This window comes from Petaurus breviceps, unplaced genomic scaffold (assembly GCF_028583685.1).
Source record: "Petaurus breviceps papuanus isolate PSGF00001 unplaced genomic scaffold, PetGlider_PUasm1.0 227, whole genome shotgun sequence".
In the NCBI taxonomy this organism is placed as follows: Eukaryota; Metazoa; Chordata; class Mammalia; order Diprotodontia; family Petauridae; genus Petaurus; species Petaurus breviceps.
The window spans coordinates 7,381,483-7,405,699 of NW_027185896.1; the positions used below are offsets into that span (position 1 = coordinate 7,381,483).

At 42.8% G+C, this 24,217-nt stretch overlaps 1 protein-coding gene and 1 long non-coding RNA gene across 5 annotated transcripts in view; one reads left to right on the top strand and one right to left on the bottom strand.

The window, feature by feature from the left end:
• The first annotated feature begins 96 nt into the window (after positions 1–96).
• Positions 97–22,062, top strand: LOC138167046 (uncharacterized). Its single transcript, XR_011169799.1, has 4 exons — positions 97–476; positions 16,417–16,610; positions 19,240–19,361; positions 21,947–22,062. It is a non-coding gene; the product is annotated as an uncharacterized lncRNA (long non-coding RNA).
• The window catches only part of DOCK3 (dedicator of cytokinesis 3), a 520,915-nt gene continuing 516,049 nt past the window's right edge, over positions 19,352–24,217 (bottom strand). For all 4 annotated transcript variants that reach the window (XM_069095615.1, XM_069095614.1, XM_069095613.1 and 1 more), the window contains one exon: positions 19,352–22,991. In XM_069095615.1, coding sequence (XP_068951716.1) covers positions 22,476–22,991 — 516 coding nt within the window. In that variant the 3' untranslated portion in view covers positions 19,352–22,475. The remainder of the gene's footprint in view (positions 22,992–24,217) is intronic.

Genomic DNA, 24,217 nt, shown 5'->3' on the forward strand with positions numbered 1-24,217 from the left:
GGCCTCACAGAACCCAGACGGGCGGCTCCACGAAGCCATTTCTTACTGGGTGACGCAGTCATCGGCTCTCAGCCCGGGACAGCTGGCGACCGCTGATTGAAGGAGGGCGGGATATGGGGAAAGTGGTAGCTTGGACCACCGGCTTACCGGAAACGGAAATGGTGTGGGGGCTGCCATCTTGGAGAGGGGCAGCTTGGTAGTTCCGCCGCCTAGCGGAGGACGGACCAAAGCGAGAGAGGGCGGCTGTCTCCGGGGAGAGAGGAAATACCTCTGTCAATCAGGGAGAAAACACTTTGGTCGGTGTATGTTTTGATTTGCCTGTTCCCTTGACCCCAGTCTTGTTTTCCATTTTGTCCCCGTGCCTCCCTAGTTCATCTCCCACCTGGGCAAGTTCAACCGTAGACGAACTAAATTACAGTAACTTCAATTAAGCGCCACATACACTCACAATGGACAGAGCTTGGGACTTGAAGGAGGTAAGCCCTAAGTGCAAATTTACCGTCAGACACTTAGTAGCAGTGTGACCCTGGGCACGTCATTGAACCATGCCTCACTTTCCTTATCTGTAAAATGGGGGTAATAATAGCCCCTAACCCTCACAGGGCTGTTGGGATGGCTGCTATTACTATCCTCAATTTTGCAGACGGGGAAACTGAGGCTCAGAGAAATGAGTCAGTGCCGTACCCAATGTCTTATTATAGCATTTGAAGCAAACTCCAAGTCTAGCACCCTAGCCACCAGGCCGATCTGTCTCTTTACAGCGAAGTTTGGAACGAGACCCAGGTTTCTAGACTTTGTCAACTTGGAGATCCTAGTTCCTTCTCTGATGCTGCCCTGCCCCACGGCAGGACATCCTCTCCATTCGGTCATTTCAGTTGCTGCAAAGACTGCCCTTCTCTTTGGGTTCTTCCCATAAAATGTGGGGGTGGGGAGGGGCGGGTGGCTAGGATCTGAGCAGGGAGCGGGGCTTCCTATTCACTTTTTCCCTAAAGGATCATTTCATCTGTTAAGTGCCAGACTCAACTCTGCTTTCTCCACTACAGTTCTGCCCTTAGGGCAGCTTTTTATTCCCGCCCTGTGCCACCACGGATGCGCTTTAAAAAGGACTAATTCCCCGTAAAGTCCATTTTCTCCCTCGAGATCATTTATGTATTTTGTTCATATACATCGCGATGTAAGCTCTTCTGTTTTCTCTCTCTCTCCCCCAGCAGCCGAGTGCCCAGCTGGAAATAAATGCTTGTTGATCACTTTAATTTTTAATTAAAATGTTTAATGAGTTCTCCCCTCCACCCAGCCCAGGCTTTGCTCTCTGCCGGTTTTTGGCTTTGGCTTCAGCTCTTCTGGCAGATTCACTCTAATTTCAAAATATTTTTTTAAGAGTCCTTTTTCTATGTATAACTGTAAAGGTTTTGCAAACCTTAGGGCCGTATATAATAGCTAGCTATTGTTTCTGTTGAACATCCCTGTCTGGGCCACTCTTCAGCTTCTGCTCTTACTGGCTGGCAGCTCACTTATTTCTGTACATTCTCTGGCTGAGTTCCTAGTACTGTTGCTCTGGGCATCCCAGTGATACACTTTTCCTTCAGCCTGTGGACCCAATTAGCTTTTAGGAAAGGGTACTTACTGAGGAGGTTTATCAAGAACAGTAGCAGTTACAAAAACATTCCCCTCCAAAAGAGTACACTCTCCACCTGCACTTATGAGGTCCATGGAGAGAATGGATTTCTACTTAAGAGTATGAGGGTAGGGGCGGCCAGGTGGCTCAGAGAGGGAGAGCACCGGCTCCAGTGTCGGGATGAACCTGGGTATCAAATCTGGGCTCAGGTACTCAGCACCACACCCAGAAATGACTGGCCGTGTAACCTTGAGCAAGTTACTTAACCCTGATTGCTTTAAAAAAAAAAAAGGGTATGAGGGTAGTGAGGCCAAAGAGTAAACTTATAAACTTACAACGACTGGCTTCTCAAAGTCCTTTTCCTTTTCTGGAATCTTCACGAAGTCCCCTTTGGTGCATCTCCTGGCATCTGGAGATTGGTGCCTTGGCATGCCCATCTCAAAGTTGATTTTTGGTTACTAACTCCTGTAACTAATATTAGTACTCTAGTGGACTCTTCTACCAACTTGGGTCACCAGTGAGACCCCTGATGGGACCTCAGAATCTCCTAACTGATGTGGTTAGGGGTGTGGGAGGAAGAGTGCATAATTTTAATCAATGAGTTCAAGTCTCTAGACCCAAATAACCTGTGTCTTAAGATACTGAAAGAAATGACTACTAATCTCCTGTTACCAATCTCTGGAAAATCAGTAACAAGAAGGTGTCGGCATAATCTTTAAACAATGTAACAGTGAGCTTTATTGACAAAATTCTAGAACATATTATTAAAGAAATGATTTGTGGGCTTTTGGAAAGGGAAGTATTAATTGGTAAGATCTAGTATTGCTTTATCAAGAAAAAGTTTATGTTTACTACACTGATCAGGAGAATAGTCTAGAGATTCTCTTCTACTTAGATTTCAGAAAAACATTTTTGCTAAAAAAGATATGTTATTATAGAGAATAAGAAAGATTTGAATTAATTAGATTACTGGATCACAAAGAGTCATCACAAATGAATGGATGTCAATTTGGAGCAGGGGTTCTTAACATGAGGTCTGAGAACTTTTTTTTTTCCGCTTTTTGAAGGGTAATTGGGGTTAAGTGACTTGTCCAAAGTCACATGGCTAGTGTGTCAAGTGTCTGAGGCTGCATCTGAACTCAGGTCCTCCTGACTCCAGGGCTGGTGCTCTAATTCATTGCGCCACCTAGCTGCCCCTGAGAACTTTTTAAAAAATATTTTGATAACTGTATTTCATTATAATGTTATTCTATGTATTTTGTCTTATGCATTTAAAAACATTATTCTGAGAAGGGGTCCATAGTTACATGAGACAACCAAAGGGGATCCATGACTCCTGAAAACTTAAGAACCTCTGTTTTAGAAGGTCTCTAGGGATTTGTACTTGACCTTTTATTGCTTATGGCATTTTATAGATGGCAATTTATAGGTGCTACAAACCTGGGCAGGATAAATAATATGGATGGTAGAGTCAGGATCCAAAAAGATCTACATAGTCTAGAAAAATGTGCCAAACTTAGTAAGATCAATCAATAAACAAGCAATTATTTGATGTCCACTATGTGCTAGGCACCATTCCAGGTACTGGGGACACATGCAAAACTGCCCTTAAGGAGCTTATATTCCATAAGGAAAAACATATATATGTGTGTGTATACACATACACATACACAGAGACGGAGGGAGAGAAAGCAGAGAGATGGCCATGCAAGAGACATAAAAATAGGGCAAATACAAATACAAGAGTGAGAGAGAGAGAGAAAGAGAGAGGGAATGTTGTTTATGAGTAACAACAAGAAAACCAGTTTAAAGAAAGTTAGGACCCAGGCAGATTGACTCAACTTGAAATATTTATGTTGTCCCATCCAAACCCTTCCTATTTCAATCTTCCAGATGAAAGTTGATGGGGATAAATATAATTCTTACACCTGGGTTCAAAAAGAAACTGTACAAATAAGTATAGGATGGGAAAGGTTTGTCTACATAATAGTTTCTGTAAAAGAGAAATGTGGGACTGTAAACTCAAAGTGAGTTAGCAATATGATGTAGCAGACAAAAAAATAGGGAATAAATTCAGTCTTGGGCTGAATTAATTGAGTCATTCAGAATAAGGGAGGTCTGACTATATTCTGCCATTGTTAGACCTCATTTGGAGTATTGTATTCAGTTCTGGTGGCCACATTTTAGAATGAACATTAAGAAATTATAGGAGATCTAAAGAAAGGTGACCAAGATGGTGAGGGGACTGGAGTCCATGCCATCCATGGATTTATAGAAGGAAATGAACTTCTAAAGAAGAGACTGAAGGTAGATATGATAGCTATCTTCAAACATCTGGAGGTCTGTCCTGGAAGATGGATGGCATTATGCTTGTTCTACTTTGCCCCAGAGAGAGGAGTGGAATGATGTGTGAAAATTACATTGATGTAGGCTTTATGTAAAGAAAGCCTTCCTAACAGTCATACCTGTCCCAAGTAAAGTGGGCTGCTTCTGGTGATACCGTGTTTCCCCAATAATAAGACCTATCCCGAAAATAAGCCCTCCCCTTACTGTGTAAGATTCCTCTAAAATAAGCCCTCCCCCAAAAATAAGCCCTATTGAGATTGCTACTGTAGTGAAGGTGATCCCCTGCGCTACACGCTACATTACGGTACCCTCTGTATGCACCGTCCCCCAACCCTCCCCCCCCCGGGTGAAACGCATGCCGTGCTCCGAGCTGCATCCAATCAGAGCTGCAGCAGTGAGCGCGTCATCCTGTTCTTCCCCAGTGATTTGCTTATTGAATAAAGGTACATTTTTTTGTTCACATTTACCTGTTTATTAAAATTGCTGTCAATGTTCATTAAAATAAGCCCTCTGGTGTTTTTCTGTCCAAAAAAATAATAAGACAGTGTCTTATTATCGGGGAAACACCGTAGTAGTGGCCAACACTAGATCTTTAAAACAGAGACTGGATGACCAATTGTCAAGATCATTGTGAGGAAATTACTGTTCAGTCAACAATCAACTAAGTCAACAAGGATTTCTTTAACAATTACTATTGTAACTCCAGTCCCAAAGGCCAATGACATATCTATACATATACTCTATGACTTTCTCCTCATCAGTGGAGATGAATGCCCTGCTCTGTGTGAGGGGCAAGGCAGAGTCAGTAAGAGTGGGAGAGCTCTTTGGTCTTTTCCAAACTTGAATCTCTGAGTCTTTTCAGATTTAAGTGCTTTTGACTTTTAGATCTGAGAGAATCTGAAGTCAATCCCACTTAGGTTGCTGAAGGAAAAGACTCTAGAAAGAAGCTAACATGAGAGGAGTTGGCCACCTCCATCATGTCCCTGTGCTCAGTCTGCTACATTAGAAACTCTGGGGAACTTTCCTTTGGAGTGAGATATAGGACTCTCTCTTGGTTGAATTATATCTCTCCCAAAGGGGGGACTCCTACTATATTGTCTGATATATACATTCTCCTATGTATACTTTCTTTGAGTTCTCCTTTTTATCTATTTAGATAATTGAGTTTTATTTGATAATTGCTATGTATGTGTACTGTGGAACCAGTATTTGGAGAGAAAGAAGTCAGATCTCAGATATAGAATTTGGGGTTCCCCTCCCCCCAATATTGAACCTGGAACTCACAATGTCTAGACTAATAATATTTAATGGAGAAGGTAGATATTCTAGCCTCTCTCTGAGGGGAGGAGAGTGGTGGCCTCTGATACCTACCCTTCTCACAGGGATAAAGTCCTTGGAGAAGGGCATGGGGAGAAAAGATGAGAGATGTCTGTTTCTCTTTCCCTCTGAGCCATACAAAGATCCCCCTATGCCACACGTGGGGCCTGACTACGCTGTATACCAGGCTCTGTGCTAAATGCTGGGAATACAAAGAGAGGCAAAAACCTGCCTTCAAGGAGCTCGCATTTAGATGGGGAGGACAAATGCAAACATTATATAAAAGGTATATCCAGGATCAATTGGAGATGCTCTCAAAGGGAAGGCCTTCGAACTGGAAGAGCTTGCCAGAAGCAGCTTCTCATTCCAAAGTTCTCATCCATGTTTTCCCATACATTCACCATAGAATATCCAGAAGTGTGGTAGAAGTTGTTCTATGCATCTGTCATTGCCCCCCTGGGGTGCCAGCGGCTCTCTACCATACAAAAGATAAACCCTAGTCTGGATTTAAAAAATGTTGGAATTCCACATATCTAGGCTTAGCAATGTGCTAATGCATATGCTGTGCTGTGAATTAGTCTCAGTTTTAACAAGAATGGGGTAACTGGGGCTTTGACCCAGGGTGGGAGAATTTTGAGGGGACTGAGGACACTTGTGTCCTTCTAAGGAAGAGGGGGGGAGTTGAGCCTAGGGACAGCAGTAGTACCATTGTTCTATCTCTGACTTGCAGGGACCCTTCAGACCCTCTGTCTCTGGTCCCATTTAGAGATGGAGAAGGGAGCCTGGCCCTGGCCCAACAAGCTGTTACCCATGGTGCTGAGAAAGTCACCTGATCAGTGAGAGAGTTGAGAAAGGGGTGATTCATATACAGACTGTAGTCTATACCCTATTTTTTTTTTTTTAAGCAATTGGGGTTAAACTTGCTCAAGGTTACATGGCCAGTTATTTCTGGGTGTGGTGCTGAGTATCTGAGCCTGGATTTGATCCAGGTCATCCCGACACTGGAGCCGGTGCCTTACTTGCTGTGCTACCTGGTCGCCCCACCTATACCCTATTCTATAGAAGTTTGGGATCAATCCAGGTTTCTGCTATTCCTGGAGGAGGTCTCTAAGCTGGCCCTCCTTGAATAGGTGAACTTGGGGCCAGTGTATGAGTGAAGCATGAAGCATTTGTCCCACTCCCAACTCAGCTGCTTGTCCTGAGGCTGGAGACCTAAGACCAGTACCCTGCAAAGGCTGGTACATCTGACTAAATCTAGGCCATATCTCACATAAAAAGTACCACATTATTTAGATCTTGGTTTCTCCTTTAGAATATGAACTCTCTGAGGACAAAGTCCATTTCTGTCCCTCTTTGTTTCCCTAGGGATTTGCACAGTCATTGGGGGGTAGTAGACATAGTAGATGTTTGTTGACTAAAAGAAAGAGCACTAGGGGCAGTTAGGTGGCACAGGAATTGAACACAGACCCTGGAGTCAGGAGGACCTGAGTTCAAATCTGACCTCAGACACTTAACACTTACTAACTGTGTGACCTTGGGCAAGTCACTTAATCCCAATTGCCCTGTTCTCCCCCCTCCAAAAAGCAAAGAAAAAAAAAAGATGAAAGAAAGCACTGGGAGTCAAGAGACCTGGGTTCTCTTCTGATGATAACTCTGGGTCTCTGGTTCCTCCTCTGTAGAACAAGGGGTGTGGTATTCCTATCATTCTGATGAGGTATGGGCTCTGGGAGCCCCCTCTAGCTCTCCTTGAGTCCTTGAGGTACAGGCTCTTGGGAACCCCCCTTGAACTCTGAATAAATCATCTCATTTGATAAGGCATTTGCATGAGGCAATAAGCCTTACATTGTGGGCCCAAACCTTTTTTGGCATTCCTCTGTTAGTAGACTTCCCACCCTTGAGCCTATCAAAATGTCAATCCACCCTTGAACTGGCCTAGCCCACCATTGTCTGTAGTCTCCAGGTAGCCTCTAGCAACTTAATCACTCATTGACCTCATTAACTCTTCCCGAAGACCCTCCCCAAACTCCTCCTCTAGATCACCCCTAGATTCCTCCCACAACCTTTTGATATAAGACCCCATCCTGTCTTCTTGTTGGGGAGAGTGCCATAGAATAGTGAGAGTGCCATAGAATGGGGAGAGCGCCATAGAATGACCTAGCACAGACTTACCCTGTGTCTACTATAGACGAACTTTTAATAAACTTTACTTTTCTTTGGCTGAGGGAAGACGAGTCAAATTCATTCGGCAGGACCCAGCATGTTGGTATTTTGGGGTCTCCAGAGCAACTCTAGCCCTCTTCTTCTTTTTTTTTTTTTTTGCTTTTTGGAGGGCAATTGGGGTTAAGTGACTTGCCCAAAGTCACATGGCTAATTTTTTTTGTTGTTGTTAGGTGTCTGAGGCCAGATTAGAACTTGGGTCCTCCTGACTCCAGGGCTGGTGCTCCATTCACTACATCACCTAGCTTCCCCTATCCTAGCTCTTTATGGGTAACCTCTTCAATTTCATCTGTCTCTTTTTTGTTCTGCAGAGTAGGGGGGAGCATGAGGAAGCATAAGTAACATGATATGACAGCAAGGGAGAAGTGCTGGATGACAAACTTCAGGACTTAGGGAATGAGGCACATGTCAGCCACCAGAAACTTGAATTTAAGGATTCAGAAAAAGTAAAATGGTTACTACAAACCTTGGCACTGAGTTCATGCTTTCCCAGCTCCACAGATAATGAGACACTGAAAAAAGATGTAACCTGAGGCCCCTTCCAGTGAACTGTGAAGTTTGGATTCAGTTAAAGGGTTACACTTGAGGACCTAGAGAGCCACATGTGGCCTCAAGACCTCAGGTTCTCCACCCCTGATAGAAAGCAGGGTGATGGAGATTTGGCCACAGTGAAATAAAAAAAAAGAGTATTTGATAAAGGTGATTGATTTAATTGGTTTTAGAAGATAGATGATGTAAGATAAGCTTTTCCTCTGGGTGGTGGTGGTAGGGACTACAGATAACTGAATGTTTTCATACTGGGAGGATTGGTGTGTGAGGAAAGCAGTGTAGCTGGAAATGGCTGGAATTTTAAAAATACTGTTTTAGGTATTAAAAAATACCTTAGGGGGAGGTTAGGTGGCTCAGTGAATAGAGCACCGAGTTAAAATTTGGCCTTAGACTCCTAACACTTAATACTTACTAGACGTGGGACCTTGGGCAAGTCACTTAACCCCAATTGCCCTGCCCTCCCTCCTCCCCCCGCCAAAATACCATAAAAAGGCAAACTCTTTAAATCAATGTTGCCATTTTCTTTTTCTTAGCTATCCCTTGTATAATTAGGAACTACATGGCAAAACATTTCAAAATCTGACAATAGTTGCCCACTCGTTCCCCCACTTGATAAGGATCTTTGCAGGTCTTGGACCTTTCCAGGGCTTGGACCTCCAGGGCTGTATTGGCCTTCCCACCCTGCCCAAGAGTTCTGTCCAGGGAACTTTCTCTCCATCCTACTGTCCCTTCTCCTCATGGTCATTTCAATTCCTTTGACCTTGTCCTCGACTTGAAAAGCAAATATTTAATGGAGGAATGTATTGTGCCAAGTAAAACAGTAATGGTCTCATTGGGTACTTAAGGCATGTAGGCAAGTCATTTCTTTCTCTGAGCCTCAGTTTTCCTTGTCTGCAAAATGTGGACAATGCTACTTGCTCCATCTGCCTTATGGGGTTGTTGTAAGGAAAGTGCTTTACCTATAGAAATTTGAGTGCTTAATATCAGGATGATTAACTATGACAACAGAATCACACTCAAGGCTCAAATGTGGAGTGAAGAGGCTTCTTAAATAGGGCAGAAAGATAGACCCTGTCATCATCTCCATACTTCCATTGATCTCTGATCTCTTTATTTAGTATGTGTGTGTGTGTTTGTGTTTGTGTGTGTGTGTGTATGTGTGTGGTGGAAGGGGGAGGGAATCTATGGGGAAGGAAATGTTATAGATTCCAACTTACTCATCCTATATAATTCTTACTTATATTTTCCTATAAATCCTTCATGGAAGATCCATCCAGCAAGCTTTCCTCATTTTTTCATAATATTTCTTTCTTTCTTTTTTTTTGGAGGTCAATTGGGGTTAAGTGACTTGCCCAAGGTCACCTGGCTAGTAAGTGTGTCAAGTGTCTGAGGCTGGACTTGAACTCAGGTCCTCCTGACTCCAGGGCCGGTGCTTTATTCACTGTGCCACCCAGCTGCCCCTTTTTCATAATATTTCATAGATATGAATGTAGCGCTTGGGCTGGCCATCTGTTATTTCTCTCACTAGTTCCATTATTGGCTCACTCCTTTTTCCAGGCATATATGTCCTTTATCACGTCACTTTTCATGGGCAAGTCACCCTTGATAATATGCAGTAACTGCTTAATTATATTGTGTGATTATTATCCTTGAGGTCACTAGCAATTTTGATTTTTCAGAGATCGTGGTGGTATTAGAAAGATGGGTTTTTGTGGCAGGGACCATTTTGGACTCATTGAAAGCACAGCATAATTACACTTGGGATCTGGTCCAATACGTTCTCCATATTTAATGGTGGTCTCAGTTTGTTGTCTATCTTCATGTAGTATTTAAGATACATGTAATGTGTGTGTGTGTGTGTAGCCAAGGATCAGAGTAGTTGACTAGAGAGTGGTTCACTGGAAGGTTGGCCAGTAGCTAAAGAATGGTCATGATAACCAATGAAATTACTAGTTATCTCTATAGCCAAACTAAAATGGGGGGCTGAAGGAATTTGCTAGTTAACAGGGGCAGGAGGTAGACTTTGTTTTTAGTGCTGGCATAACTTTTTAAGTTGTCTTTTTTGGTTATAACCTTAATAAACATTAACAGTGTCAAAGTGCAAAGAATGACCCAAAAGGGGGAGTTATAGGGAATTGTGGGCTTCTGTTATTGCATAATTTCTTGAGAGCAGCCCAGTACTTGCCCCATCTTTCAAATGAAGCCAATGGTATTGATCTGAGTTAGTTTCCTTCTCCTATATACCTATACCAGTTTTCTTCTTTGGATGATAAAATTCCAGGGCCTGGCTTTGGACCAAAGTGTCATGAGTGAAAGAGATTTGGGGTTCAATTTCCTTATTTAGTTCTGCTGCTCCTATTTGGGTATCCTACCCTAGGTTGAGGTATGAAGGCCTGAATTGAGGTTTGAGGCACAAAAATGCACTTGAGAGAGCAGGAATTCTCAGGAATCTGAGAGGAAATGAGCCACTTAGTTTCCAATTTTTAAATTTAAAAAGTTTCCAATTTTTAAATCAGTTTGCCATCCCACTGAAGTTGCTACTCCTGCCAACAGCAGAGTGCATAATCCACCCATGACTCCTTATTCTGTATGACTGTGGTCCATGCTTTTTCATAAATCTTCCTTTGAGGGTCCACCCAATGTTCCGGGAAGTCTTCTGGTAGGTCTATTAACATTACATGAGTACTGTGAATGTAACGGAATGTTATTTCACTATAAGAAAAGATGAATATGATGAACACAGAAACAGGGGGAAGACGTAAAATGGTAAAAAGTGAATTAAGGGGAACCAGGAAAACAATAAAAACAATTACTACAACAATGTAAATAAGAACAACTAAACAAATGAAACTGAATACTGAGAAATTATAAAGACTAAACTTGGCCTTAAAGATGTAATTTGGGAATACACCTCAATTCCTTGTTTGTAGAGATGAGGGACTATGGTTGTGGAACACTGCAAATAATGTTAGATTTGGTTGATATTGGTTAGAACTTTTTTTTTTTTTTTTGCTTTTTGGAGGGCAATTGCGGTTAAGTGACTTGCCCAAAGTCAACTGGTTAGAACTTTTTGCTGAACGTTTTTTTTCCTTTTTTTCTCTTCTTTATTTTTTATTCTTTGTTAAAAGGGATGGTTCCCTGGGAGGTAGTGAAAAGGAGGGATACATTGAGAAATGCTGTGATATCAAATGAAATGTATCAATAGGAAACATAAACATTGTATTTCATGGGTTTTAGTGTAGCATTTAGGTTCTCCATCCGTTCTTCCTCAACTTCACAACATGATCAGCCTCTTTCCTTTTCTGATCATACATGTCTTTGGATGTCATCTTTTATGATACTTCTTGCATGTAAATCTTCATTGGTAATAACTCCAACCTACCTGAACCCACCATATATCTCTTCACTGCTCTTAGTCATTTGTAATTTGGATCCACTGTGGTGTTCTATGATTTGTAGCTATGTGACATATTTGAGAAGAATACTAATGCTAAAAAATATAGGTTTCTGTTTCAGGGAGCAGCCTGAGATTATTGAAGCTGAAAGTGATGAATAATTTATCAAATGCAATCCAGTCAGTTCTCTTCTCTCTCTCTTTTTGCTTTTTGGAGGGCAATTGGGGTTAAGTGACTTGCCCAAGGTCACACAGCTAGTTTTTGTGTTAAGTGTCTGAGCCCGGATTTGGACTCAGGACCTCCTGACTCCAGGGCTGGTACTCTATTCACTGTGCCACCTAGCCGCCCCAGTTCTCTTCTTTTTAACTCCATCTGCAGTGTCCAAGATATAGGTACTAATAATATGTATTCTTTACCTGCCCCCCCCCCTCCCCCCGGGTTAGGCCAAATTGGTGGTTGATTCTTTTGGGGGAGGTTCTACAGTGTTCCAATACTCCTCCTGTCTGCCTCCTGGCTTCCTCTGAGTCTCAGCTGAAGTCCAACTTTCTACAAGAAGCCTTTTCCAGGTCTATGTAAGCTTAGTACATGAGAATACTCCCAATTTATCCTGTATATTTTGTTTAATCATAGTTGTTCACATGTTGTTTCCCCCATTAGACTGTGATCTCTAGAACACGGATTAGGTTTTTTTTTAACCTTTCATTGTATCCCCCAGTGATCAGCACAGAGCCTGACACGTAGTAAACACTTAAAAAATGCTACTTAACTGACTGACCAACTTGATATAGTCAGCACAGTGTCATTTACAAATAGAAACATCTGTAGTCCCTTACTTTCTCTATGAAATATCTCTTCCAGTTTGACACCATGGATATCCTCTATGATAGAGACAAACATCCTTGGTAAAGCTACATCTCTATGTTTTATACTTTGATATTGATAATCAGGGGATTATTCAACAAAGTGATCTCTGTGTTGCATCTATCCTAATGAGCTATATGGAGGGACAACAGCTCCTTCCCCTCTACTTGATTCTAGGTAGCACTGAGTTAAAGGAACCCTGTATAACAAAAACAGAAATCTTTAATCCTCTAGTCAAAGTTGATCTCTCAATCCAGGCAGTTTGTGAGAACAGTTAGTTCTACTCCTTTCCCCTCACTTTTAGAGATCTTTGGAGACATGGCAGCCTAAAGTAATTTGTATAACCCAGACCAGTTGCTCTGGTGAAAGACAGGAGATGGAGGGTATTCCTCTAAAGTCCAAGAATAGGTAGGTAAGACAGACTGATGACAAGTATAACTGCAAGGTACTTGGGAGGGAAGAGGTGAAAGGCATGAGCTCCTCACAATTGGATCCGAGATGGAAAACAGAGACAGAGAAGTGTTTCTACAACTGTTTAAAGAGATACCCTTTTATGAAAGTTGGAGTTGTGTGACCAGGTGTGTTTTTTCTTTTAAATAGGTTTACAAAGGCAGGAGGTAATCTGGTATGGAATTATCAAAGAGTTCTAATACTATGTACCTCTCTCCAAGGACCAATGGCTGGAGAGAGAGCAGCCTAGAGGGAAGGTGATGAGCAACATGTGATGCAAAAGAGCTGCATTGTCAGGAGTAGCACAGCTGAGTGCTGCAGAAGGGAGAGGACCTGCCTTACTGGCTGGGAGTGACCAAAAAATTAGTGGGATGGTGAACATGCATGTAGAGAAGGGATTTCTGATCACAAAGCCCAGCAGAGCTTCATCAAGATCAAGTCACACCACACTGACCTCATTTCCTTTTTAACAGGATAACTAGGCCAGGAGAGGAGGCAATGCGGCAGATGAAGGATGCCTAGCCTTGGTCAATCATTTAACAAAATCTCTCATGGGATTTTCATGGAAAGAAGGGAAGGATGTGGGTCAGATAATGATGTTTCAGCTGGTGTATTCAGAACTGGTGCAATGGCTGGACCCAAAGAGTGGTCATTTACATTTTAGTGTCTGCTTGGAAGGAGGTCATTGGTAGAGTGCCCAGAGATCTATGCTTGGCTCTTGTAATTTAACTTTTTTTTTTAAACTAACAACATGGATGAAGGTATAGATGATATGATTATCAGATTTGCAGATGACCATAAATTTGGGAGGATGAAATAACATGAGAGGCAGAATTAAAAAAAATAACTTGACAACTAGAACATTAGGCTAAATCTAATAAGAACAGATTTAATAGGCCTCATTGTAAAGAATTATTTTTATATTGTTGTTAAGTTGTTTTTCAGTTATGTCCAACTCTTCATGACCCTGTTTGGGGTTTTCTTGGAAGATACCCTGGAGTGGTTTGCCATTTTCTTCTCTGGTTCATCTTACAGAAAAGGAACCAAGGCAAATAGGGCTAAGTGACTTGCCCAGGGTCACACAGCTAGTACATGTCTGAAGCCAGATTTGAACTCATGGAGATGAATCTCTCTGACTTCAGGCCCAGCATTCTATCCACTGTGCCACCTGTCTAGCCCTAAGTCTTAGACTTGAGTTAAAAAAAAACAAAAAACTAACTTCACAAGCATAAGATATAAGCATGACCCAAAAGAAGCTCATTTGAAAAAGATTTGGAGGTTTATAACTACTGCAAACTCCATATAAGTTAAAAGTATTGATACATAACAGCAGAAATTGTGTAATAGTAGGTTCGTTGAGAGGGATATTATTCAGGATGGTTCTGCTGTTTTCTGCCTTAACCAGACTTTTAGAATATTGTGTTCTGTTTGAGGCATCATAGTTTAGGAATGATATCAATAAGCTGGATAACATCAACAGTAGGGCAACCAGGATGGTTAAGGGTCTCAAGGTTATGCTATATGACGATTGCTGAAGGAATTAGGAATTCTTAGAATGGAAAAAAGACAATGGGGAACAAAATAACCTCATCCAAGTATCTGAAGGGCTTTGTGTGGGAGAAGAATTAGATTCGCTTTGATTTGTCCCACGAGGCAGAGTCAGGAGCAGTGGGTGGAACTACCAGGAGTGGACTTACAGAGAATGATTTTGAATCCTTGTAACTAAAACCTTCTAATAACTAAAGCCATCCAAAAGTGGAATGGACTACTTGGGGGGGGGGGATGGGCTCACCCTCACTAGAAGTCTTCAGGCAAAGGTTGGATGACCAATTGTTGGGTATGTTGTCAGGTTAGAGGATCCTTATTCAAGTGTAGTTTGTACTGATTCAATTCAAGCAACATTTACTAAGTGCTTATTATGTGCCTTGTAAAGGCACAGATATGAGATGAAAAGGCTAAAACAAAGTAATTCCTGCTCTCAAGGAGGCAGGATACATTCTGATACATTCTTCTGGACTATATGGTTTCTGACTTCCCTTCAAGTTCTGAAATTCTGGGCTATGGCAATGGCAGTGTTGCTGAGCCCACAGCATAAGCCAGGAGCAGAGGGCAGTGACAATCGAAGAGCTTTGGGGAGAGGAAAAGTACAAGAGAAGGAGCAAGAGAGAACTATATTCAGATAGGAACAGTGATGTGGAGCAAATCCTGGCTTCCCTCATAACTTTGTCACTTTGTATACAAGTCTTTGGAGTAGGATGGCCATTTGTGGTAGGGAGGTGTATCGACTCATGGGCTCAACTGTTAGTCTTCTCTGTGTCCTTTTCTTTGTCAATAAAATCATTCTATGTTTTGAAGCCTTGTGAGACTGAATGCTTTTAAGGGAGGTTGCTGACTATCTTTAGAGAAGTGTTGAAATACCTAAGTAAGCCAGAGAAGTAACAAGTTCTTAAAGTATACCCTGGGTCCTTTATGTCCTTAGGGAGCCTCTGATACAAAGGTTACAATAATTTTATGAAGGTTACTGTAGAAGAAGTATATGGCAGCTAGGTGTCTCAGTGGATAGAATGCCAGGTCTACAGTTAGGAAGACTCATCTTTTGAGTTCAAATCTGGCCTCAGGCACTTACTAGCTATGTGACCCTGGGCAAATCACTTCACCATTTTTGCCTCTGTTTCCTCATCTGTAAAATGAGCTGGAGAAGGAAATGATAGACTACTCCAGTATCTTTTTAAGGAAAACCCCAAATGGGGTCATGAAGAGTCAGACATGACTGAAAATGACTGAATAACAACATAGAAAAAGGTGACATGTCTCCAAGCTTTCTGGTTAAATCTTTGAAAACAGTCAGATTCACCAATCTATAGTATGTCCTCTCATTAGCTTTTACCTTCAGGGAGCAAATTCTTCTTCCTTTTTGCAATTTAACAATCATAGAATAATTGTCTTCTGAACTGAGTGGGTCATTCTAGGTACTGTTACTTGAATGAACTCTTAAAGTGCTAGAATTTTGTGGTCTTCTTTAAACCCAGTCATTGAGCATCCTAGAATGCAGAATGCTAGGTCTGGAAGTAACCTTGGATCATAGAACATGGAATCTAAGACATCATCTACTCCAACTCCCTCAATTTACAGAGGGAGAAACAGAGGATAGAAGGAGGGACTTATCCAAAGTCTCAGATCATTAAGGGTGGACCCAAAAATAGAATCCAAGTCTCCTGACTCCCAGGCCAGAGATCATTATATTACCCCTAGATTCTCTTGAATTCTTCCATAGGACCAAGCCTTTCCTAGGTGGAATCCAATATGTCAGATGTAGATTAAACAAAGCATTTTGGTATCTTCAGTTTTCTTTTTTAAAGCAATTGGGGTTAAGTAACTTGCCCAAGGTTACACGGCCAGTTATTTTGTGTGGGTATTAAGTATCTGAGGCTGGAACTGATCCCTGATCCTCCCAATTCCAGGGCCCCTGGTATCTTCAGTTTTTAAAAAATTCTTCTTCTCCAATTGCCTTTAATCATTTCCCAGATTTCCAGGAACTGATAATGTTGAAGCCACGTCAGTGTTATTACACATGCTGTCCAAAGGAGGGTTATCTTTATAATGACCAGATGGCATATAGCTTAACCACATACAGAACTAATAGACTCTTATACCCATCTGTTGTAGTGGCAAAAAGGATTGAAAAAGTAGCCCCAGATGACTGTGGCTCTTGACCGTCATCATGTGGAAATGAGGAATATTCCAGGTGGAGTAAATTTCCAAGCAAAAATTTAGACTATATAGGATAATAATTATTCCTTTGATGGCAAGAAGAAACACCTGGAGATCAAGGGGAGCATCCCAGAATCAACTAAATAAAGGTAGGAGCTGAGGGGGAATGTGGCAATGACAGTAGATCATAGATTACAGCTCAAGGTTAACTGGAGGACAAACTCCCTAAAAGCAGGGACTGAAGCATTTTTCATCTTTAAATTCACAGTATCTAAGCACAGGACCTGGCACACAGTGGACTTTTAATAAATGTTGTTCAATTGAATCTCCAAAGTCCCTTTCAGTTTTGAAATCCCATGACTTCTATGAAGTGAGGAAAATAAGAGGAAAGGCCATACTGTGACAACAGAGGGGAGAAGTGATTGAATGAATTGTAGAATGTGAGAACATAAGAACTTTTCAAGATCATCTAGTTCACCCCTCCTCTTTTTTCAAGTGGGGAGAATGAGAAGCAAGTCCCCGTGGAAGGGGCTTGTCCTCACTTATACAAAGAGACCGAGAATCTCTTCTTTCTAGGCTTTTGGGATACCAGTCTCTCTTAGTTATTCTCCTATCTATCTGACCACTCCTTCTCAGTCTCCTTTACTCCATCCAGATTGAGTCTGCTAATAGTGGCTGTCTCCCAAGGCTCTATCTTGGATCCTCTTCTCTTCTCTCAGTATACCATCTCCCTTATCTCACGAGCTCTCATACATTCACTTAGCACCTTTATGCAGATGATGCTTTTCTTCTGATCTTTTGTCTTGCACTGCCAATAGCCAGCCCCTTTGACATCTCAATTTGGATGTCCTACAGGCATCTTATACCCAATGTGTTCAAAAGTGATTCCCCAAACCTTCCCCTTTTCCTAACTTTCCTATTCCTCTCAAGGGCACCACCATCCTACCAGTTACCCAGGTTTTGCTCTCTCGTCACCCATATCCAATCTTTTCTCAAGTCCTGTCAATTCTACCTTTGTAACATCTCTTGTATGTGTCCCCTTCTCTCCTTTGACACCACCGCTACTGTCCTCATCATGCATAACTGGACAACTGCAATAGCCTTCTGGCTCCAGTCCAGTCCATCTACCACTCTGCTACCAACCTGATATTTCTAAGAAGCAGTCTGGCCATGCACTACCTCTGCCCCTGATCCCCTATTCGGTAAACTTCAGTGGCTCCCTATATGAAATCTTGCTTGGCTTTTAAAGCTCTTTATAAGCTGGTCCCTTCCTACCCTTCCATTTTTCTTACACTTTACTCCTCCTTATGTACTCATTGATTCAGTGACACCAGCATCCATGCTATTCCTCACCTAAGACATTCCATTTCTTGACTTCGTGCATTTTCACTGGCTTTTCCTCACCCCTGAAATGCCCTTTACTTCCCTGACTTCCTTCAAGTCTAAGCTGAAATCCTACCTTCAGCAAGAAACCTTTATTAGTCCTCCTTAATGCTAGCTCTTTCCCTCTGAGATTACTTAAAATTTACCGTAGATACATATATGTACTCATATATTTTGTTTGTACATAGCTGTTTGCATGTGATGTCTCCCTTTTTGGAATGTGAGCTCCTTAAAAGTTAGAGACTATTTTTGCCTTTCTTTGTGCTCCCAGTGCTTAGAACAGTGCCTGGCAATTAGCAGGCACATGATATGTGCTTGTGGACTGCCTCTTGGTGCTTGGATTCAAACCCAGGTCTTCCAACTCCAAAGCCAGTGTTCTTTCCACTACAGCCAACTGCCTTAAACAGTTTTATATGGACTAGGAATTGAACCCTACATGGAACAAAGGGCAGAGAGTTTGACCTCCTTCTGCTTTTCAATCCCTGAAGAATGGAAGATACAAATAATTCCTGTCTCAGTGTGTCTTACAATAACTGAATGGCATCAGCCCATGGCGAGATGGTGTTGAAGAACAAGTCTACTACATGGGGGAGGATAGAAAGGGAGACAGAGTATCTTTATGTAGTTTCAACCCTGTCTGTGGCAAAGACTAGGGAGGGGAACATGGACACTGCTCATTCTCCTCCCTCTTTTTCCTCAATGTCTCAGGCTCAAGCTGGTTAGACAGATAGCTCTAGAGACTATGACCAGTTTTTAGAATAGCATCCAGGAAGAAGAAACAATCTACTTGTTCAGAGAAGCCATTCTTCAAAGCATATCCCCATTTGTCAAGCCAGGCTGAATGTAAAGAACACAGAACATCCCTGTCCTCTGATTTTTGCAGAAGTTCTTTAACTTTTTTTTGTGTGTGTGTCTCATGAGACCTTTTAGCAGTTTGGTGAAGCATATGGACTAATACCTCTGTTACAATAAATTGTTTTTGGTTTTTGGGAGGAAGGCAGGGCAATTGGGGTTAAGTGATTTGCCCAAGGTCACACAGCTAGTAAGTGTGTCAAGTGTCTGAGGTTGGATTTGAACTCAGGTCCTCTTGACTCCAAGGCTGGTGCTCTATTCACTGCGCCACCTAGCTGCCCCTAGAATAATGTTTTTAAATAATTGAAGGAAATGCTAACTTTTAGAGTTTAGTGAAAATAAAGAAAGACATATTTTTTTTTCCTCATTCAAGTTCATGTGAACCTGAGATCTATCCATGGGACCTCCATGGATAAAAACTCCTGGTTAGTGGGTCTTCAGGGACTAGGATACACAGCAAATTTCTACTTTGGGAAGCTAAAGTTGCTTATTCTTTGCTTGGAGCCAGGACTGTGTGAAGAGCTTTCCTATATTTTGTGGCAGGAAAGGTTATTAAAGGAAAATGAGACAATCTGGAATGACTCGTGTACAGCACCAAAAAGGCCTTGGAGAATGCTTTAGCCAAATCCCAATGAATGTCTCTCTACTCATAGGATCAATATCAGGTAATTATCTTTAATTCCACATCACAGCAGTAGAGTGAAGAGGTAAGGGAAAGAAAAAAAAACCCAAACAAATCAAACAGGGGATATTTACATCTGAAATTCACATCACTTATTTGTTGGGTCCAGAACATGCTATCACAATATATACAGTAAATACCTTTGAGGACATGGGTACAAATTCCTTGTTTTTCTTTTAACTTTGTTTTCTTGTATAGTTAAGATAGGGTTTTTTTTTTGTAGCTTTTTTTTAAAACATGACTACACAAAAGAAGTGGTTAGAGGTTTTCTCATTTTAAATAAGCACAGAATGCCAGAGATTAAAAACACATTTACAGGGCAGAGTACCTGTGAGACATCACAATCTATACATTTTTTGCTCAAATTCCTGTACAAATACATAGCATTCAAATGAAATATATACAGAGATGCCTGACAAAATGAAAATCACGAGATCATCTCATCTTTTCAAAGGAATCTCACCGCTGTTTCCACAGCTTTCCCTCCCCCGCAAGCTGGGCTGGTTTGCTGATAGGAAGTGGTTTGGGGATGGGGCCTTTGTGCCCAGTTATGTGCAGTAGATATAGGGAAAGGAAAACAATCAATCAGTCATCTGATTACACTACCTAGAGCAAGGCTAACTAGATACATTATACCCCCCCATAGACACATATAACAGGCAGAAGAACCAAGAGAGACTCGCCTTTGGGGACTGGCTTCAGACTCAGCTCCTCAGAGACTAGTCAATTTTCCTCCACCCAAGAATCAAACCCAACATTCAATCCCAGAATCAACCAAGCCCTGGTGAACACTGTCTCAGGAACCCCAGTCAGCCAATGAAACAAAGGCTCAGTTACAGTAACCTTTGTCTCCACCTCTAATTCCCTGAGAAGTAGGGCTGACCTCCATTTTCAGTCAATAATACAATGAGGAAAAAAACACCTTTTCCCCTACTCCTTACTCAGCCCTGTTGATTAATGACACTACAAGGGTATTCTTTTAGAAATTCCCTAACTCCTGCAAAATACCTGCACAGAAGCCCCCAGAGAAAACAGATTTTATCAATCTCTTTTCCTGTTCATGGGAGGGAGGTGGCCAGAGGGAAATGGCATTCTTGTTATGAATATGGGTGAAGTTACATCAATTATCTTTTCTGCTTTGAAAGGGGAAGGGATTAGGATTTAAAAACCAGGCACCAAAAATGCTGGCAGACCACCCAGTCAGAGTCCAGAAAAGTCAGGAGAAGGAAAAACAGGGTAGGAAATAGATTTGAGCTCCAATGACACAGGAGGCTTTGCAATGAGCAAGCACTTTGACTCACACTAATGTTAACTCCAGAAAATGAAAGAAACATTTAAAAAAAAGTTTTGTTCATAGACATTGTTATTTTTTAAAAGTAACTTAGAAGCACCCTGATAAAATACTGTTATACCCGTCCACCCCATTTCCCCAAATATTAAATCAAGAGGAAAACCAGTATCCTCACCTGATTAGAGTTTCATATAAAGACACTGTTGTCCACTAGGGCTTTAGAGAGCTCTGACATCCTTTCTGAGGCTGGTGAAGCCATGGAAAACTGTTCTTGGGGCTTACCCCCAGCAACCCTTGAACACTGTGTTGAAACACCACCATAAACCAGTGGCAGAAGGCAACAGTGTTATGTGGCTTGGGCTCCTTAGTAATAGGATACCACCTCACCCTACTCCCCTTGCCCCCTCTAGTCCTTTATGAAGAAGGTGAATTATTTGCATGGGGATAAGTTTCTAAAGAAGACAAAAAAAAATGTACTTCCTTATTCATCCCACCCAGTAGCTGACTGAGCCTGAGTTTCCTTAAGCCTGCTCCAGCAGCCCTGCTGGGCTACCAGTCTCTTTTACAACAGAGGTAGTGTTGAAAATCCCTGACTCTGGAGAATGGACTACATTCTAATCGTTTCTGAAAGATCAAAGGATTTCCGAGCTGCTGAGACCTAATGGCCCCTCTCTTATACCAGTAGTCCACCATCAGGTCCACCAGTGATGGAAGGACCTGGTTGATGTCAGCCCAATCAGAATGAACAGCCTTCTGGGCCCAGGAAAGAACCCACCCAAAGGCTATGGGCAGGAGTTGGGCTCTCTCCTCTGAGGAAGGTGGGATAGGAAATCTTTCTTACTTGGTATATTACACAGCCCTACTCTCCGATAACTAGGCTCTAAGCAATGGTGTTGACAACTGCCCAAAACTGAGCTGGAAGAAGGCTCCAGAGGATGGGGCTGGGAACTTGGAAGCTACCTAATCCTCGCTGGCCCTGCAGCCAAATTGGAGAGAGGCCCTGCCTCTTAGGGTGAGGGAGGTGGAGTAGGGGCATTAAAAAGGAGCAAATGTTCAGAGCTCAAACTAATGGAGAGAAAACTAGAGGAGGCAGCAGGGGGGTGAGTTGGAACCGTAGGGCCTTCGGCAGCCCCTGTGGAAGGCCAGCAGTATGGCTAAAAGTAGAAGTCAGTTCAGCATAGCTGGGCCAGTGTAGGTTAGACCCAGGAAGCCACATACGCAAACGTTCCTGGAAGAGCTGATTTTTTTCATAGTAGCCCCTTTTCTCCTGTCCACAGACCACCTCTAAGTTTGCCATGTGCAGTCTACACAATCCCTGAATGTAACCACGAGCTTTTGCATCTATATAGCAAAGAAAAAGGTCCCTAGTGCAACTCCTACTGTGCGCTTCCAAACCCGGAGGGGCCAGCTGGTGGAAGAGGGTGTTTCTGCTCCTCTTCCGGTACCGTGATACTCCAATGTGGCTTCTGTTTGTGCAAGTCTCTACGGCTAAGGTTACGTCCACACACGTTCGTGTGGGCTGGTAACTGCAGAAGGAAGAAAGCGTCCACTGCACAGAGAAAAAAAGGAAAAGAAAGCTCCAATAGAAAATTGAGGAGTAGAAAATAAACTGAAAATAAAAGCAGCAACATGGCATGCTGGCACCATCTCTGTACACAGTCTAAACGTGAGTTCACTGCAGTCGAATGTCAAGGATTGGCTTCTCTCTCCTCTGAGTCCCACACCTTTCTAGTTCCCCTCTGGGTGACTTGCTTGTCAGACCTGGAGTAATTATACAAGTTCCTTGGCTCACAGTCTCCCTCTAGTCTACTGCTCACTGATGCCATGCTCCCAGGCAACCCTGGCTTGCTCCTCCTTGATGCTTCCTGGCGGCAGAGAGACTTTTCGATGCAGGGGCCGGTGTTTGTTGTCTTCCTCTTCCATCATCATCATCCCGTCCTCATGCTCCATGGGTGGGTGTCGGGAATGGTAAGGTTTGGGGGGGAGAGCGGGAGGAGGGTCCATGGGGTCCTGAGGGATCACTCCACTTGGAGCAGAGTGGCTTCGGCATGGCTGGGATTTGACTGACTCCAAGACATCCGGCTCTGAGAGACTGTACCGGACAGGGAGGTAGGGTGTTTCTAAGTCTTCATCAGTATTCCATGCCTGGCTAGGGACAGAGTCCATGGTGTCTGTGCGAGGAGGGACCTCTGAAGAATGCCCAAAGTTACTCTCACTCAGGGAGGACACGCCGCTGCTGGCACTGCCGGACAGGGTAGAGTTGCTTCCATCCAGGCCAGACTGGGGACTTGTGGGCGATGCAGGGATGGGATGGAGAGGAGACTGTTAGAAATAAAAAGAGGTCAATTAAAACCTCTTCCCAGGCGATTCTGTGGGTCAACTCACCTGTTATGTGTATGGTTGGCAAGGCGAGAAGCTGGCTTCTATTCATGAAGCTTAAAGACATCATCATTAATAATAGCAAACATTTATGGAGAACCTGCTATGTGCAGACACTGGGCTAACTGTTGGAACACTGAGAGCATGCTGTCACTCCAAGAAAACCTGGCATTAAAAGTTATTAGACTCAGCAATCAGCAGCAGCCCACCTCTCCCTAGTTACAGAATGTGAACTCTACCAATAAACCCCACTTTCTTTCTGGGTGACCTCTCAGGAACACTTTGGACTCTGTCTGCACAGCTGGTGTGCCCTTTAGTAATCTGTCCCTCTGAGGTCAGTCAGGATATTCTGGGGAGAAGGTCAACACAGCAGGAAGCTTGGCTAGTTGTAGCATAGTCTTTTTCTTTATGGTCTTTATGAGACTTGGGCAGAAGAAGGCTCTGTTCCCTGCCAGTCTCCAGTTGTGCTGAGGTGGCTGCAACAATTTGGAGATCATTCGGGGAAGGCCATGGCCATCCTGAGTGGCTTGGGGCTGGCCTCGGGGACAGAGGCCTTTGGGGCTACCCAGTGATTCTCAGGACAATCTAGATGCCGAGATGCTTCAATGGTTCCCAGTCTCTCTTGTACTCAATGAAAGGTCTAACACCTAAGAAGTGTTTTAGACCTAGCCCTTTTCTCCCGGGCACTTCCAGGCTGAGACCTCTCTTCCAGGTAGGATTGTGGCTGCCTGCTCAGGGTAGCTGGGTAGCCAGCTCTAGTGTTGTTTAGGTAGTTGGGAGGTAGATAAACAGAGAATAGGGCTGCCTCTGCTCCACCTTTTTTTACATAAAATCTGTCTCCATGACCTTGCAAAGGAGGTCGGTCCTCCATGCCTGGAATGTTTTCCCTTCTCTGCTTCTCAGAATCTCTAATTCTCTTTAAGGCTGAGCTCAAGTGCTCTGGTAAGAGGCTTTTCTAGATTCTTCCAGGAGAAAGGAGTTAGGTGGCACAATGGGCCTGGAGTCAGGAAGACTTTGAGTTCAAATCTGGCCTTGTATGCTTACTAGCTTTGTAACCCTAGTCATTTAACCTCTGTTTGCCTCAGTTTCCTCTACTGTAAAATGGTGACCACAACAGCAGTTGTGAGGATCAAATGAAATAATATTTGTAACGTACTTAGCACAGTTTC